Source organism: Mastacembelus armatus, chromosome 16 (assembly GCF_900324485.2).
Source record: "Mastacembelus armatus chromosome 16, fMasArm1.2, whole genome shotgun sequence".
Lineage (NCBI taxonomy): Eukaryota > Metazoa > Chordata > Actinopteri > Synbranchiformes > Mastacembelidae > Mastacembelus > Mastacembelus armatus.
In genome coordinates this window covers 25309474-25325671 of record NC_046648.1, presented here as the reverse complement: position 1 = coordinate 25325671, position 16198 = coordinate 25309474, and the positions used below count along the sequence as shown (strand labels likewise).

The 16198-nt window shown below is 44.0% G+C and overlaps 2 protein-coding genes across 6 annotated transcripts; both read left to right on the top strand.

The window, feature by feature from the left end:
* The first annotated feature begins 224 nt into the window (after positions 1 to 224).
* dek (DEK proto-oncogene) lies at positions 225 to 6384 on the top strand. 3 transcript variants are annotated; one of them, XM_026317895.1, is made up of 12 exons: positions 225 to 336; positions 1752 to 1897; positions 2195 to 2293; positions 2407 to 2516; positions 2847 to 2941; positions 3254 to 3383; positions 3585 to 3938; positions 4087 to 4254; positions 4492 to 4579; positions 5170 to 5312; positions 5428 to 5496; positions 6098 to 6384. In XM_026317895.1, the coding sequence occupies exons 2-12, from the start codon at positions 1774 to 1776 to the stop codon at positions 6107 to 6109; spliced, it is 1392 nt and encodes a 463-aa protein (XP_026173680.1). In that variant the 5' UTR covers positions 225 to 336; positions 1752 to 1773; the 3' UTR covers positions 6110 to 6384. The 3 variants fall into 3 exon arrangements, with proteins under 3 accessions (XP_026173680.1, XP_026173678.1, XP_026173679.1); XM_026317893.1 differs by having other exon boundaries at positions 4489 to 4579; XM_026317894.1 differs by having other exon boundaries at positions 257 to 336; positions 1749 to 1897; positions 4489 to 4579.
* Positions 6385 to 7571: 1187 nt separating this feature from the next.
* LOC113136134 (NLR family CARD domain-containing protein 3-like) lies at positions 7572 to 16161 on the top strand. Of its 3 annotated transcripts, none has more exons than XM_026316627.2 (15): positions 7572 to 7666; positions 7935 to 8604; positions 8694 to 8804; positions 9120 to 9239; positions 9329 to 9420; positions 9847 to 9874; positions 9964 to 10080; positions 10439 to 10484; positions 10798 to 11020; positions 11154 to 12927; positions 13035 to 13208; positions 13548 to 13721; positions 13843 to 14016; positions 14093 to 14139; positions 14444 to 16161. In XM_026316627.2, the coding sequence occupies exons 2-15, from the start codon at positions 8489 to 8491 to the stop codon at positions 15004 to 15006; spliced, it is 3759 nt and encodes a 1252-aa protein (XP_026172412.1). In that variant the 5' UTR covers positions 7572 to 7666; positions 7935 to 8488; the 3' UTR covers positions 15007 to 16161. The 3 variants fall into 3 exon arrangements, with proteins under 3 accessions (XP_026172412.1, XP_026172411.1, XP_026172413.1); XM_026316626.2 differs by having other exon boundaries at positions 9329 to 9439; positions 9755 to 9874; XM_026316628.2 differs by lacking the exons at positions 8694 to 8804; positions 9120 to 9239; positions 9329 to 9420; positions 9847 to 9874.
* The last annotated feature ends 37 nt before the right edge of the window (positions 16162 to 16198 follow it).

The window sequence follows — 16198 nt, the reverse complement described above, 5'->3', positions numbered from 1 at the left end:
CCTTTAACAGGAAGTCAGTTACTATTATTATTTAGTTATTATTATTATTATCCCTGTGACCCTGGTTAGGAATAAGCAGGTATAGATAATGGATGGGTGGATTATTGTTGTTGTTGTTGTTGTTGCCATGTTAACAGTATCAACAGATGGGGGCGGTAATGCAACTTTAACGGGGTTCTCTCCGCCAATTACAACACGAAGAAGTACAACGTCACCAGCCCTCCGTCCAATCAGTGGAGTGGCCGCCGCAGTTTTCCCCGCCCCCCTGAGAAACCGCCATCATGAAATCAAAAACAAGACACTGACAGATGAGACGCAGTTTGTGTCCAAAAACAGGTAGAGTTTTACGGTTCTGTCTAAGACTGTCCGGGGCTGAGACTCAGGGTATTCAGGCACATTTCAGTGCAGTTTGTTGCGTCGCTTCATGAGGCCGTAGCTGCCCCATGGGGCGGCTCATCTGTAGTTACACACTGACTGACACATTGGAGCTAACGCGTTAGCGGGCAGCGGCTAGCAGCGCGGTCAGCTAGCAAACATTAGCGCCTTCAAAGCTCCGCAGCAAATAGTCACCAGCTGCTCTTCATCCGCCCGAGGGGTCTGAGAGACCAAGGTGAAAGTCGGAGTTAACACCTGAGCCAGACAGCGGGCTAGTTTCCGGTCAGTAGCTAACATGTTTGAAATGGGAACCGTGGAGCGGCAGCGCGCCAATTCCCACGGACGTTTATTGTGAAAGGACAAAGGCAGAAAAGACAACAAACAGCCCAAAGCTGGACATTGTGGAAAACAGGCGAATATAAACACTAAGCACAATGTTGTCTGAGAAACTCTGAATAGTCAGTGACTCGCTTTCAACTCCCGACACAAGTTGGTGTCAAAATGTGAAGTTAGTTTCAGCTATTAGTGCTGTCTGTGTGTCTGCCATACCTCATTCAAAATACGTTCGTTTTTATGGTTAAAACCCCTTTGTGGTTAAAACGTGTAACAACGATGCTTCAGATTAACAGTAAATGAATTGCTGTGAGCTAAATGACAGTTCGGGTACATCCAAAAGTCCAGATCCCGTTTTCTTTTGTGAAAATATACCTTTTAGTTGGCTTTCTTCCTGTTTACGGAGCATGAATTTCTCCACCAGAATGCATCACAAATATACCGAACCAGCGGTACAAAGTACAAACAAACTAGAAATGTGTCTTTTCGTTACTGTCGATGGGCAGATACAAACATGGGGCTTTCTTTTATTTGTGCGTAAAAAGGTTTGAAGTTTAAACAAAGCAAGTACAGCGACATCTGGCGGTTCATAAAACTTGCGGAAGCCCCGGAACATCTCACCGAAACATTGTGATGTTTTAGTCTCTAATGGCAAGAAATGTTCACGGATGCTTCGTGGTATTAATACATCTCTAAAACTATTCCTACAGTGTTTCATTGATACAACAGTCACTGTGAAATAAATAGTTGCTCAGTGCAGCTGCCTGACAAGTATCCTGATGCAGCTGTGACATATTTTGCAATTACTGTACAAATGAATGTAGATGAGGTTATAAAGTCGACCCTCAGCAGGGGAAAACAGGAGAAACACTATATGTTTTCTGTGCAGCTTTATGAACTCATGTCTCTCTATATCTGGACACATCTGGATGAAACTCATGCTGCAGTATTAGACTTTGGTTGTTGCATGTTTGTGTATCCATAACACAGACGTCACCAGTCCAGCTCTGAGAGATGATGCTAGCATGTTTTTCTCCCAGCAGGTTTAATTGAGGCAGTGCAGATATGAGTGACGTGGCAGAGGAAGCAATGGACAGCTCTGCGGTGTCAGAGGAAGATGTGGAGGACCAGCAGGAGACATCACAGAAAGACCAGTCGAGTCCGAACAAAAGCCGCTCCAAAATACCTGGTAAAGGGAAACAGGTGGTTTACTCCCCTGTTCAAAGACTGATTAAACAAACTATTTAAACAATTTCCTGCAAGGGATTAATAAAGTATTTCAGAGTCTGATTCTGAATCTGAACCCAGCTGTGGTGGTTAGATATGTAATACCACTTTGACACTAATACCTTCCAACCATGTCTCTGTACCATTTACACAGGGTGTCTCTGGCTAACTCCTGACAGTTACATGCAGACAAAGCATTTTTTACTGTTCACTCTGTTTCCTGGTTTCTTTTGGTCAACAACGTATTTTGTTCTTGCAGCAGGAGGTGAAATCGTTGAGGGCAAGCGGGCGAAGAAGACAGTTGAGAGACTTGATTTCCAGGCACCCAAGCAAAAGGAGAAGCTCAAGATAGGAGATGGTAAATATTTAGTTTTGACCAAGAGACTCCTGGGTATGAACCTTTGCCATTTAAAGATAACCTACCTATATGCTACGAGTATGAAAACCGTTGGTTTATTAACATGTTTGCAGGTAGCGGAGATAAATTAGGAGACATTCCACGCACCAGTTTCCAAATCACCAAGATGAAGCCAGCTGACCTGAAACCTCTGCACGCCATCCTTTTCGACAGACCGGGAAAGGTACAAATGCCTGCAACCCCTCAGACTGACTGTCTGGCCTTGGAATATTTGGGCTTTCAGCCTCCAAATCTGGAGACACTAACAGACTTTGGTAGCTGTGCCGCTGTCTGCAGTTGCAGCAAGTTACTGTTGGCCACTTGGGAAACCCAAGTTATTAATGACTTCTTAGTAACTATCCAATAACAAATTGGTTCCATATCATATAACATATAACACCAGACAAAAAAGACAAATCTCAACATGCTGTTCCAGATTAAAACTGTTAGCTGTGAGCATTTACAGTGAAGAATAACAGTCAGCTCATCAAAAGATCGTTTTTCCCTGTAACAGATGGCCACAATAAAGAAGAACCTGCGTCTGTTTAACGGCTTTGCTTTTGATGCTGACAGCGAACAGTACACCAAAAAACGAGAAAGACTTCTCAAGTAAGTTTCTGTCATTTGGAATCAGAGTTTCACAAAGTTTTGATTGTTTGCACAAACACTGACAGTAGTTTGGAAGAACTGTATTCTGACTTATGCATAAATGCGTTGTGCTTAAATGTGTGATTCACCTGGTGTGAACAACTACAGCCAAAGTGTTTATGGCTGTCGTCGTTTTCAAAGTGTAGTTCTCAGTTTTTAGCTCAGTGACAGTGAAGTGCAGGTCACTGTCAGAGATAAACAGTGTTCATGATGAAGCTGCTTTTAAAGCGGATAATAAGTGCTGCTGTCACTTTTCTTTTTTCTTGGCTGCAGGAATTCACACTTTACCAACACAAAGCTGAAAGTAGTCTGTGGTGTTTTGGATCTGGAGAAGAAAGGAACCCATACAGACCTGGTCGACAGGATCCTGGCTTTCCTCATTGCACCAAAAAACAGCGGGAAGGTGACTCTGCATAATCATCTGTTTGTTGTTTGAAGTTTCATATTCTTTTGTCCTGTGTCTTTTTTATGTACCGTGTCATTGGTCTCTATTCTGTTTTTTTTTCCCTTGTTATGGACATTTAAGTTTCAGTGGTAACATTTTCACTAAGCTGAGTATAATTTTGAGATTTGTTTCACTGTTTAAACTGTTTGTCCTTTGCAGCGTGTGCCTGTGAAGAAGAAGAAGAAATCTAAGAAGAAACTGTCAGGTGACGACTCAAAGGCAAAGAGCAAGAAGAAGAGCAAATCCAAACCCAGCAGCTCGTCGTCTAGTCCCAAAAAGTCCAAAGCAGGAAGCAAGTCCAAAGCCATCGTCATGGACTCCAGCAGTGATGAGGACGACGATGAGGAAGATGAGAAGGCAGGAGCTTCAGCTGAGGCTGAGGGATCAGACGCAGAAGAGAAACCATCAGAGAAAGAGGGGGACCAGTCAGACAAGTCGGAGCAGTCTGCTGATGAAGAAGAAGAGTCGGACGAGGAGGAAGATGATGAGGAAGATGATGAAGATGAGGTTGAGGTGAGGTCTTTGCTGAAAAATGATTGTTTCAAATCCTTGTTTCATCAAAGAAAAACTTAAACTGGGTTTATGACCAGAAGTTAAACACTGAGCCCGATCAGCTGTTTACGCATTAAAAAGTTTTTAACCTGCAGACATTTTGTGTCAGTCTCCAAAATCAAAGCCAGGCAGAGGGAGTTCTGCATCCAAGAAATCAGCAGCAGTAAAACGACCGAGGACACCAGCGAAGAAGACAGGTCCTCCTAAAAAGAAGGCGAAGAAGGACGAAGGTTCAGAAGAGTCTAAGTCTGAGGTCGACAGTGAAGCTGATGAGAAGGTACGACTCAAATCTAACGAGGTAAAGGTCGAGTGTTGGAGCTGCTGCTTGTTTAATCTCACCTCATTACGTCTCATTTTGTTCATCGCTTTAGTGTCAGATTTCCATGGAGCAGTAATGTGCACTGACTGTTGTGTGTGTGCGTGTGTGTGTGTGTGTGTGTGTGTGTGGAGGGGAGGTCGTTTCTCTCCGGTGTGATGTTGTTGAGCTAATGCTTCTTTTGTTATTTTTAAGCAGCCCAGAAATAAGAAATCAGCTCCTGCCAAGTCAGCAGCCAAAACAAAAAAGGCCGACAGCAGCAGCAACAGTAAAAACACAAACACAGGTGAGATCAGGCTGCACAGGTAAATATAGAGCCAGCACAATTTCACTCTCTTCTTATAACTGTGTCTCCTAGAGATGCTCAAGTTTTTTAATCAGAGCACCATATTGCCAATTGTGGGTCATGTGACCACAATAAAATTGAGAAACTCTATTTGGATTTAGTCCTGGGAAGTGACACAGCTGCTGGGATGGAAAGGTCTGGGCTCACCTACAGTGGAAAATCTTGAAAACATCAGTTTCGTTCTGTGCAGCAGGTAGTCTTGTCGTTAATGTTCACCAGTAGGATTTTAAATTCTCCAATCAAAGAAATTGTTTTGATGTTTTGGGTCTTAAATTGGATTTATAGTATTTATAGTAAGTTTTGGATTAGACTTTAAAAATGGTGCAAGAACACTGAAGGGCTAGAAGTGTTATAATGGTTTTTAAAGCAGTGGTGGCCTGAATAACTGCAGTGTACCTCTTTGGTCTTTAATATCCCACAGCAGCAGCCACTTTCCTGCTGTTTTCTGTGGAGAAACTAACTGCAGGTGTAAAATGTGTCTGTGAATAAGCAAATAGCTGATTTTTCTCTGTGCCTACTTCCCCCTGCAGCAGAGGACAGTTCAGACGACGACGAGCCGCTCATCAAGATGATTAAGAAAGCTCCGACGGACGAACAGCTGAAGGAGACGGTCCAGAGTCTGCTGAAGGAAGCCAACCTGGAGGAGATGACCATGAAACAGATCTGCCAAAGGGTACGAAGCTCCGCCCTGTTCACACACCCAGGACGGCGACTCCTGCATTAAACGGTGTGTGCACTCGGTTTTTGCTTTGCGTGTCATGTGATTTGCTGTGATTTTCCTGTCTCAGGTGTTTGACACCTTCCCAGAGCACGACCTGAGCAGCAGGAAGGACTACATCAAACAGACAGTCAAATCTGTGAGTAACACACACAGCCCCTGACCCTCATTGTGGTTTTGAGACTCCAACATGGTTTTAGTCTTCAGCAGTGTCAACACTTGGTAATAACACACACCGCTGCAGGATTTGTTTATGGGCAGAAAATTCAGGCCGTTTCAGCTCCTCAGATATTTCTGTATTGTAAACTTTTGACCCCGGGAGCCAGAGTGGGGCTTTTTCAGCTCCTGAATTGTGTGAGGACTTCACTGTTGTCAAGCACAGGGCAGCTGATTGCAGGGGGAGTTTTCTCTGTGTGCATATTTAGCAGACACGTTCTCTTTTTGTTGAACATCCACGTCCCAGTTAGTCTAATGCTGTGTCCCATACAGTCCAAATGCCCCTCGCAGCTGGAAAACGTAATAATTTTAGGAAAACAGGAACGATAAACTCACATAACCACTTAGTGTATTGTGTTAGCATGCTGATTCACTGGATCTAGCTTCTAAACAGTGACCAAAACCTGGATAACAGAAGATGTGTAGACAGTGTTTCTGTAACTGAGGATAAAAGGAATGTATATAGGCAGGTTTGACATTGCTCTCGTGGTTTTGTTCTTGATGCGTTAAATGTTCCCTCACAGCTCATCACATGAAGATCTGAAGAATAAAGTCGACATGAACCGCAGCAACACTTCTTCAGAAATGGCTGCAAAGCTCAGTTTTCATTCATTTTAACCGTAGCTTCGTACCAAGCTGTTTTTTACAGGATTATGTTTGTTATTAATGTGTGGCTGGTGTATAGTTTTCAGATTAACTCAACCGTCTTCATCACCATCAGCTTTTTTTAAATGGTCTCTGGCACGTTTGGTGCCTCTGGCCGAGTCCAAGGCAAAGCAGTGAGTAATAATAAAAAAGACTTTTCCTAAGACGTGGACGACTCTCATTTCTTCAACTTGACTGAAAGTCACTGCAGGTTTCCTCTGCATGAAGTCGACTTTTAGCAGGACACAAGTGACATTTGCTAATGAACAGCCTGGTTTGTTACTGTGCCACGAGCAGGTTCAGGCTATTACAGATAAATTCAGTTGTTGTTAATAAGAAAAGAACTGAAGGTCAGAATGAAGAGCTTTGTTTTAAGTGTTGGAAGAGACAATTACAGGTTTTAAATTTAAATCCTGTTTGACAAATCTGATCTTTGCTTCTGACTCAGGACATCGCGTCTGTATTTCAGATTTAAAATGTGTACATATAATCCTAATTAGGTCAAACTGTTTTTGACTCATGTATTGAAGCTTGTTTTGTCAGTTTTTCTTTTTGTTCTCATCTTCCATTAATTTACAATTTTAACATCCACATATTAATGCAGAGTAATTTCCTTATTAAAGTTGTACTTTTTGATCTAAATTGTCTTGGTGTGGTTTGAAATTTGGAAATTGGTAAATATCTGCTGTTCTATCACAGTATTTACCACAGGAGTTTATGTCATTTGTATTTTGCTGAGAACTGGATAAGCCCACAGTTTTATCTGTCTATCAGTGATGTCCCATGTTTGTCAGAGAAGTTGTGGCCTTGAGGTCCAATATTCAAGGAAAGACCAAAACGTGGCAACACCACTAAAATCACATGAAGTTAAATTTTAACAATATTTCTTATTTTTCTGAATTTCCCTTTGGGGATTAATAAAGTACTTCTTAATTCAGAGTGACTTTCTTTGTCACCAGTGTCACTATATCGATTTTTTGATTTTAAAAACTTGCTAATTGTGTATTAACTTATTTTTCCATACTGTATAGAAAAGGTTGCACATGCCACCGGAATCATTGTGGCTTTGTGGTCTTTGTTTCAACACGCTCCTGTTAATTTTCGATGTCGATATTTGCGCCGTAACACAAGACATTAAGGTAAATAACCGACCAATCAGATGCCTTCTTTAATCCAGGTCGCCCCCGATCTACCCCCACGTGAAGATGATCGACATGTTTGATTGACAGGTGGTTTGTCCATTCACATTGTGGCTTTAGACTCCCCGCTCTCTATGGGGCGTGTACGTTCAACAAGCTCGCTGCTGATTGGCTCAATGTTTGTGTTTGCCCCGCCCCGCTCATCTTGTTGACAGTTAACAGTGAAAGTGAAAGTTGACTAACGTCCGATGTCGCAGTTGGTGCTTGGGACCGTTTTTCTCTCAACAACATGCGAACGTGCATTTACAGGTGAGTCTGTTTACTGACGGTACTGAAATATGAGGCGAGCACAGGGTCACGACCAGGGACACTGGAAACCAGGAGCTGAACGTTTGGAAACAGGTCGTGAATGTGGAGAGTTTGGTTTCCAAGCTGACCAAACTTTTGCTAATGACATTCGCATATCTGTGGAAAACGCACTGGGAAGTGAGATTTGAATGTGTGAACGTGTTGCTTTGTTCTAGAAAAGGTTCCAAGCATGTTCTGTTAACATTTAACTCTGTGCTTTGTGTTGCAGTTTCACAGTTTCAGTTGTGCAGTCCTGACCTGGGCGGGAACTCACGGATGCCCCGTCAATCAAACAGCTTCTAAATAAAACGAGCCAATCAGCTAACAGGGATAGTCTGCACCTTTTGATTGGTCCCACTGGACGTCACACAGGTGCATATCAGTACCAAAGGTCTGTGTTGCTGACAGTGGCCCTGCCTTCACCTCCTGATATGATACACCAGGTGTTCATGGGGACACTGGAGTCTTTAGACGAACGTTGGACTGATTTGGTTGATTAAGTTCATGTCTCCTGTTTTCTGCAGTGTCAGAAATGTTCCAGTAGTTGGAGTTAACTGCAGACTCTAGTGTCGTACTCTCGTTACACACAATGACATTTACCCTGACGAAGGAAGTGTGATTGAACCAGTTTGTTTACACACACACTCTCCCAGTACTTTGTCCAAAACCTTACCGCCCCCAGCTGGTGGGACCTGGAAGTGTCTTCAGGCTGTGGAAACTCCTGTGGCGTTTGGGATCTTGGCGACTCTGTGGGCTCTGCAGTGTGAATCAGATTTACTGAAAATGAGTGAATGTGGATCAAGGAAAGGACCGCCCAGCTGTGACTCTCTGAGGAGCAACATGTCCATAGACTTTCCTCCAGACCTCACTGGTGAACCCAGACCTCCAGAAATGACACAGTAAGATTATCTCTACTGTCAGTGTACATGATTTTATTATTGCATCTGCTGAGACGTCAGGTCTAATGTTCCTCTGAACCCCTCTACAGTGTCAGAAGAGTGAAGAAGAAACCTGAGGGAAGAGTCGGTTTTGACTCTCTGAGGAGCAACATGTCCATAGACTTTCCTCCAGACCTCACTGGTGAACCCAGACCTCCACAGTAAGAGGATCTCCACAGTATATATCCTATTGTTACTTAGTGTAGATACACTTTATAGCACGTATAAATCCAAATTAATCATAAGACCACATTGATCTTACATTAGCTGCTTATGTGTTTTTGATATGATCCTAAATTACAGTGAAATGTTCTGAATGTGGCTGCTAAAATCTCAACTAGAAACTACCTCTGGCTTCTCTGCTGCATTTGAGGCAGCTTACAGCTTATCACTGCACAACCACAACATAGCAACGTGACCAGTGGTGGGAAATGAACAGGACATCAGGTCTAATGTTCCTCTGAACCCCTCTACAGTGTCAGAAGAGTGAAGAAGAAACCTGAGGGAAGAGTCGGTTTTGACTCTCTGAGAAGCAACATGTCCATAGACTTTCCTCCAGACCTCACTGGTGAACCCAGACCTCCAGAAATGACACAGTAAGATTATCTCTACTGTCAGTGTACATGATTTTATTATTGCATCTGCTGAGACGTCAGGTCTAATGTTCCTCTGAACCCCTCTACAGTGTCAGAAGAGTGAAGAAGAAACCTGAGGGAAGAGTCGGTTTTGACTCTCTGAGGAGCAACATGTCCATAGACTTTCCTCCAGACCTCACTGGTGAACCCAGACCTCCACAGTAAGAGGATCTCCACAGTATATATCCTATTGTTACTTAGTGTAGATACACTTTATAGCACGTATAAATCCAAATTAATCATAAGACCACATTGATCTTACATTAGCTGCTTATGTGTTTTTGATATGATCCTAAATTACAGTGAAATGTTCTGAATGTGGCTGCTAAAATCTCAACTAGAAACTACCTCTGGCTTCTCTGCTGCATTTGAGGCAGCTTACAGCTTATCACTGCACAACCACAACATAGCAACGTGACCAGTGGTGGGAAATGAACAGGACATCAGGTCTAATGTTCCTCTGAACCCCTCTACAGTGTCAGAAGAGTGAAGAAGAAACCTGAGGGAAGAGTCGGTTTTGACTCTCTGAGAAGCAACATGTCCATAGACTTTCCTCCAGACCTCACTGGTGAACCCAGACCTCCAGAAATGACACAGTAAGATTATCTCTACTGTCAGTGTACATGATTTTATTATTGCATCTGCTGAGACGTCAGGTCTAATGTTCCTCTGAACCCCTCTACAGTGTCAGAAAAGTGAAGAAGAAACCTGAGGGAAGAGTCGGTTTTGACTCTCTGAGGAGCAACATGTCCATAGACTTTCCTCCAGACCTCACTGGTGAACCCAGACCTCCAGTGTCAATGTAAGATGTTGGTTCTCTCAGCTCCAATTCTGTGTGTTGTTTTAACCAGTGAGCTGTGGAAACGTGTGTGAGAGTAATAATTAATAAATGACTGTAAGGGCAGACGCCTGCATGGAAATAAGTTAGAAACCCACAGTGTGACTGGGTACACTATAGAGTACAGCTTTTAGATTTTTGCCCACCTCACCCTCAGACGGTGCAGTACTTTACGTTCCCTGTTGTTTTATATATGAGCATGTACAGTAGTTTTCAGGTAAGTTAACAATTGTATTATTTTTTGTGTAGCTGGTGGAATATTTCCAAAAGCTAAGCCATGATTTGGAAAACATCTTTCTGATCACTGTCTTATCTTTTTCAGTGGCCAGACCTCATCAGACGTTCAGCAGAACCAGGGCAGGCTCAGTGTGAGTGTTTAATATGCAGCTAATCTGCATCATTCATTATTCTTGTACTTCTCATTTATTTAAGATGAATCTTTTTTTTTCATTCCTAACATGCAGGTTAAATAATTGGACATAAGTGGATTTGTTGCTGTGTGCAGCTGTTCATAATGAAATCTTTTATATTTGTACCATCAAAGATGAAAAACACATCACTGCATTAACATTAATGTCAAATATAAAACAGTAAGTTCTGGTGTAGACCTGCTGGGTTGGTGTTAGCTGTCTGTCTTTTTTCTTTTGATAGTGATAATTATTATTTTATGGTCTCTGTCAGGAGTTTGAAGCCAGAACTTTGGCTTACGTAAAGCGAACTCTGAGGACGCATAAGAAGGTCCTGTCTGCAGAACACAAAGGACTGTTTGGGGAAGACGAGCAGGAGGACGCCGACGATGAGCCGGCTGAGACCAATACTGAAACAGGAGAAGCTGTTCTGAAGATCGCCCTCCATATCTTGAGGACCTTGAATGAGGAAGGACATGCTCACACACTTGAGAAGAGTAAGAGACTGTATTAGTGGTTTGTGTTTGTTAAAGGAGCTGATGTTCTAAAATGTTGAGAGTGATTGAAATGGCCTTTGCAGCAGTACAGCCTCTTCAGAAGTGATGTAATGGTTGTTTTATGTGCCGTCAGGTCATTACGGAGAACTCGCCATGTGCCAGCGGGGACTAAAATCTCTCCTGATGAGTAAAAACGAGTGCTTGGTGGAAACACAACAGTGGCCTGTGCCTCTAAAGAAGATTTATACTAAGCTGTATCTGATGGAGGGAGAGAGAGGAGAAGTCAACAGCGAACATGAAGTGAGGCAGATTGAGACGGCGTACAAAAGACAGAAACCTCTGGAGATTCAAATCAGGTGTGAGGACATGTTCAAGCCCCTACCCAAAGAAGACCACCCGATCAGAACGGTGCTCACCAAGGGGATAGCAGGCATCGGTAAAACTGTGTTGGTACAGAAGTTCGTTCTGGACTGGTCTGAGGAGAAGGCCAGTCAGGAGATCCAGCTCCTGTTTTCACTTCCATTCAGGGAGCTGAATTTGATTAGCAATGAAAGAAAAAGTCTGATGGAGCTGCTGTGTGAATTCTTTCCAGGTCTGGAAGAATCTGGACTCAAAGACCTGAACAAGTACAAAGTTCTGATTGTATTGGATGGTCTTGATGAATGCAGACTACATCTGGACTTCGAGGGAACGGACAGATGTTGTGATGCTACACAGTCAGCCTCACTGGACGTGCTGCTGACAAACCTCATTGCAGGTAACCTGCTACCAGACGCCAATCTGTGGATAACCACCCGACCTGCGGCTGCCGGCTGCATCCCTCCACAGCACGTTGACCGCGTGACCGAGATACGAGGTTTCACTGACCACCAGAAGGAGCAGTACTTCCACAAGAAAATTGAGGACGAAAACTTGGCCAAAAGAGTCGTCACACACATAAAGTCAAGAAGAAGTCTCCACATCATGTGCCACGTACCAGTGTTTTGCTGGATTTCCTCCATTGTCCTGGGGAAAATGTGCTCCAGTGCAGGAGGAGGAAAAATGCCAAAGACCTTGACCCAGATGTACATTCGCTTTCTGGCACATCAGATCACACAGATGCAGGTCAAGTACTATGAGGAGCAACAGCTGGACTCCCATGGGAATAACAAGGCGATCGTGTCCCTTGGGAAGTTGGCCTTCGAGCAGCTGGAGAAGGGCAACCTGATCTTCTACGTCGACGATCTTAGAGACTGTGGCATCGATGTCAAAGAAGCATCTGTGTACTCAGGACTGTGTACTCAGGTCTTCAGGGAAGAGTCGTGCTTGCAGCATAAAGTCTTCTGCTTCGTGCATCTCTCCGTCCAAGAGTTTCTTGCAGCTTTGTATGTGCACGTGATGAAGGTCAGAGGTGTGAACCTGATGATGGAGGAGTCTGAACACATGACCAAAGCCAAACCTGTGTCCGAGTTGCACAGAGCAGCAGTGGACAGAGCCTTACAAAGCAACAGCGGCCACCTGGATCTTTTCCTGCGTTTCCTCCTCGGACTGTCTCAGGAGTCCAGTCAGGTTCTGCTCAGAGACCTGAAGATCCAGGTAGAACCCTGTGACTCAGACAGTCGTGAGGAATCCATCAAGTACATCAGGGAGAAAATCAGTCAGACTCTTTGTCCAGAGAAGTGCGTCAATCTCTTCCACTGTCTGAACGAGTTAAACGACTGCTCGCTGGTGGAGGACATCCAGAGGTACCTGGAGTCAGATGGAGAGTCCGTGATGGACCAGTGCTCTGCAGCTCAATGGGCGGCCCTGGTCTTTGTGTTGCTGACGTCACCGGAGAGACAAGAGGAGATCCACCTCAAGAAATACTCCAGAAAAGCAGAAGACCTTCACAAGCTCCTCCCAGCCATCAAAGCATCCAGATCAGCAATGCAAGTACCTCTGATCATTGTCCCACTACTCCGGTGGTCCCACATTGTGGTACAGCTATCCCTCACTCGTCTAATACCAGACCGGCCCTGTCTTCTTGTTTCACCAGGTTGAATGATTGTAATCTCACTGCAGACTCCTGCCAGGCTGTGTCCTCTGCACTCAGCTCCAGCTCCAACCAGCTGCTTCATTTGAGCTTGAGTGACAATGTCTTAGAAGACTTGGGGGTCGAGCATCTTTGTAGGGGACTCCAGAGTCCACACTGCGGGCTGAAGACACTGAGGTGAGTGGAGAGTAACGTGACCTTCACAGGCTCATGTGTTTCAGTATCTTTATCCTTCTGCCTCCTTTATTTTATTGATTCTAAGTTTCTGATTTCTACATTTGTCTCCACAGGCCATGGTTTGCTCCCTTTGTGCAAACTATGACCTGCATGTTTTTAGGCTTCACACCCATTTCCTGTCACAGTCAACAGAAAGTAAAGCAAGTTGGTTCAGAAAGTGAAAGTGCTGAAGAACAGCTGGACTTTTTCTAGTTAGTTCTTGAGCTTTAGTTTCCCCTAAACACAGTTACACTTGAATAGTCTCATTTTCAAACTGTCCAGAAATGTTTGTCCCTGCAGGCTGAACAGGTGCAGTCTCACCCAGAGGTGCTGTGGGAGCCTGGCGTCAGTCCTGAGCTGTCAGTCATCGCATCTTAAGGAGCTGGACCTGAGTGACAACGACATTGAAGACGAGGGAGTGAGGCTGCTCTGCACCGGACTGGGGAGCGTGCAGTGTAAACTGGAAATCCTCAGGTAAAACCAGTCATGTTTAACACCTGAAGGATACACGTGTAGTGTGGTTTCCTTTTTCATTCTGATCACGAGGACCAGCCCCGACCCTCGGCTCAGAGCGAAGTCTGTCCTCCTGTCACAGGTTGTCGTTCTGCTGCGTCACAGAAGAAGGTTGTGGTTTCTTGGCCTCAGCAGTGAAGACCAACCCATCCCACCTGAGAGAGCTGGACCTGAGCTACAACCACCTCGGGGATTCTGGAGTGAAGCTCGTCTCTGACGCTCTGGAGGAGGGACAGTGTGAAACTGTTAAATTCAGGTGAGTAATAATTTTGACCAGGGATTAAGACGCAGCATCATGATCCACACTGACCTCGTGTTTTTCCTGCTCACAGAATCGACCACAATGCAGAGCACTGGTTTAAACCGGGACTGAGAGAATGTGAGTTGGAATCAGGTCCAGGCAGCTTTTGATGATGTTAAAAGTTTAATGCAGTCTCACACCTTAGCAGTGATGCATGAAGAACAGTTCTCTCTGCAGTAAAGTTTAGACTCCTGGTTGTGTGTTGCTGTGACATGTCATGGCCACTTTCATCACAAAAAGGTAACTACAAGTACCTGCAGTTTATTGTGCCTGAAGCACTGATTTACAGCAGTGTTCCCTTTGTGGACCAGGTCTAGGTTTGAGGTTTCCTGTTGGATTCACATTGTTCCTGTCTAACGTCTTGTTCTCCTGCTGCCACCAGACGCCTGTGAGCTCAGCATGGATGATAACACAGCCCACAAACTCCTCATCCTCTCTGACGACAAACGAAAAGTTAGCCAGGGCGAGGAAGAGCAGCAGTATCCCGATCACCCTGACAGGTTTGACTACTGGACCCAAGTCCTGTTCCAGGAGGGCCTGACTGGCCGCCATTACTGGGAGGTGGAGTGGGAAGGAAACTGGGCCGGGTTAGGAGTGACCTACAAGGGTATCGTTCACAAAGGTCCAGGCTATCACTCTGTCATAGGATACAATGCGAATTCTTGGAGTCTGCATTGTTGTACTCATGGCTACCGGGCGTATCATGACATGAAGAGCATCGTCCTTCAGGTGCCTCAGGCTGGTTCCCGGAGACTGGCCATGTATCTGGACTGGGAGGCCGGGGTCCTGTCCTTCTACAAGGTTTCTTCTGGGAGGTTCCTGACACACCTGCACACCTTCCACACCAAGTTCCAAGAGTGTCTGTATGTGGTTTTCAGACCGTGGGGCACAGGCTCCTCTCTGAGGCTGTGCCAGGTGGAGCGACCTCAAGCAACAGGCCAGTGATGGAGTTTATCAGTTGATTGATCAGTCCACCCTGATCTGAACCTGTGGACTTGTGTGAAATAATTAAGCTTTTCATTATGTCACAGTTACATTGAGAGAAAACTGCGTAACATTTTTGACATGAACATGTTTGAAGAACCAGGAGCTCGACACACCAGAGTCCTGCACCGGGTCAACAAACATGGGGCAGAGTTTATGACCTTCACAGCAACCGGCCACCAGGGGGCGATCGACTTGTTTCCTATTGGTCATATTTGTTGACGGTGTAAAGCAGAATTAATTTGTGAGGCTGCACTTTTACAAATTAATCCAAATGTGGACCAATAGCAGGGTGTCACAAATGAGGCATCAGGTCGGGTCCAGACTAAATTCAGAGGTAACAACCGGTCGGGTCTGATACAGAGCTTTGTAGGTGCGGTGCAGGTTTGCGGAGTTGGACCCGTGCAGGACTCTGCCATGTGTTCCAGAATGAAGCAGGATGTTAAGAAAGAACAAATGTAAGTAGAAACTTTGAGAAGTGTGAAGTGTTACGTCGTGTTGGTGTGAACTCTACAAACCACATGTGGTCCCTGGACTAATAACATATGGAAGAAGCAACAATCAAAGTAATGATAATGATAGTAATATTAAAAGTAATGATAGTAATATTAAAAGTAATGATAGTAATATTAAAAGTAATGATGATAGTAATATTAAAAGTAATGATAGTAATATTAAAAGTAATAATGATAGTAATATTAAAAGTAATGATGATAGTAATATTAAAAGTAATGATAATCATAGTAATATTATAAACAGTAGTCATAGTAGTGAGCTGTTTTCCAGGTGAGTTTTGCCATTGAAATTTTGACATAATCAGGTTGAAATATTATATATTATTATTATTATGTGTTTATAGTATTAATATTAATAATAATATATCATTAATGTTATATATTTCAGTGTATACGTCACCTTTTACCAGGTTTAAAAATATAAACTGGGTTATTAGCTCGTTTTCTACTAGTGGACTGGTTTGTAGTGGACTGGTTTGTAATCAAGTGGTTTGTTCTAACTGGTTTGTAGTGGACTGGTTTGTAGTCTGGCTTCTCTGTCCACTGGTTTTCCGTCTGTCTGCCTTAACGATTAAATAAAGCTGAGTTCTGTCTGAGTCTGTCTGGGCCTTTGGTTTTGTTTCTGTCGTCAGTGTAGT

Bases quoted from the DNA above. Each gene is read 5' to 3' on its own strand.
- dek (XM_026317893.1), top strand. From the start codon at position 1,774: ATGAGTGACGTGGCAGAGGAAGCAATGGACAGCTCTGCGGTGTCAGAG. The intron at 2,517-2,846 runs GTACAAATGCCT...TCCCTGTAACAG, and splicing joins TTTTCGACAGACCGGGAAAG to ATGGCCACAATAAAGAAGAA. The intron at 5,313-5,427 runs GTACGAAGCTCC...TTCCTGTCTCAG, and splicing joins TGAAACAGATCTGCCAAAGG to GTGTTTGACACCTTCCCAGA.
- LOC113136134 (XM_026316626.2), top strand. From the start codon at position 8,489: ATGAGTGAATGTGGATCAAGGAAAGGACCGCCCAGCTGTGACTCTCTG. The intron at 9,875-9,963 runs GTAAGATTATCT...ACCCCTCTACAG, and splicing joins AGACCTCCAGAAATGACACA to TGTCAGAAAAGTGAAGAAGA. The intron at 13,209-13,547 runs GTGAGTGGAGAG...TTGTCCCTGCAG, and splicing joins TGCGGGCTGAAGACACTGAG to GCTGAACAGGTGCAGTCTCA.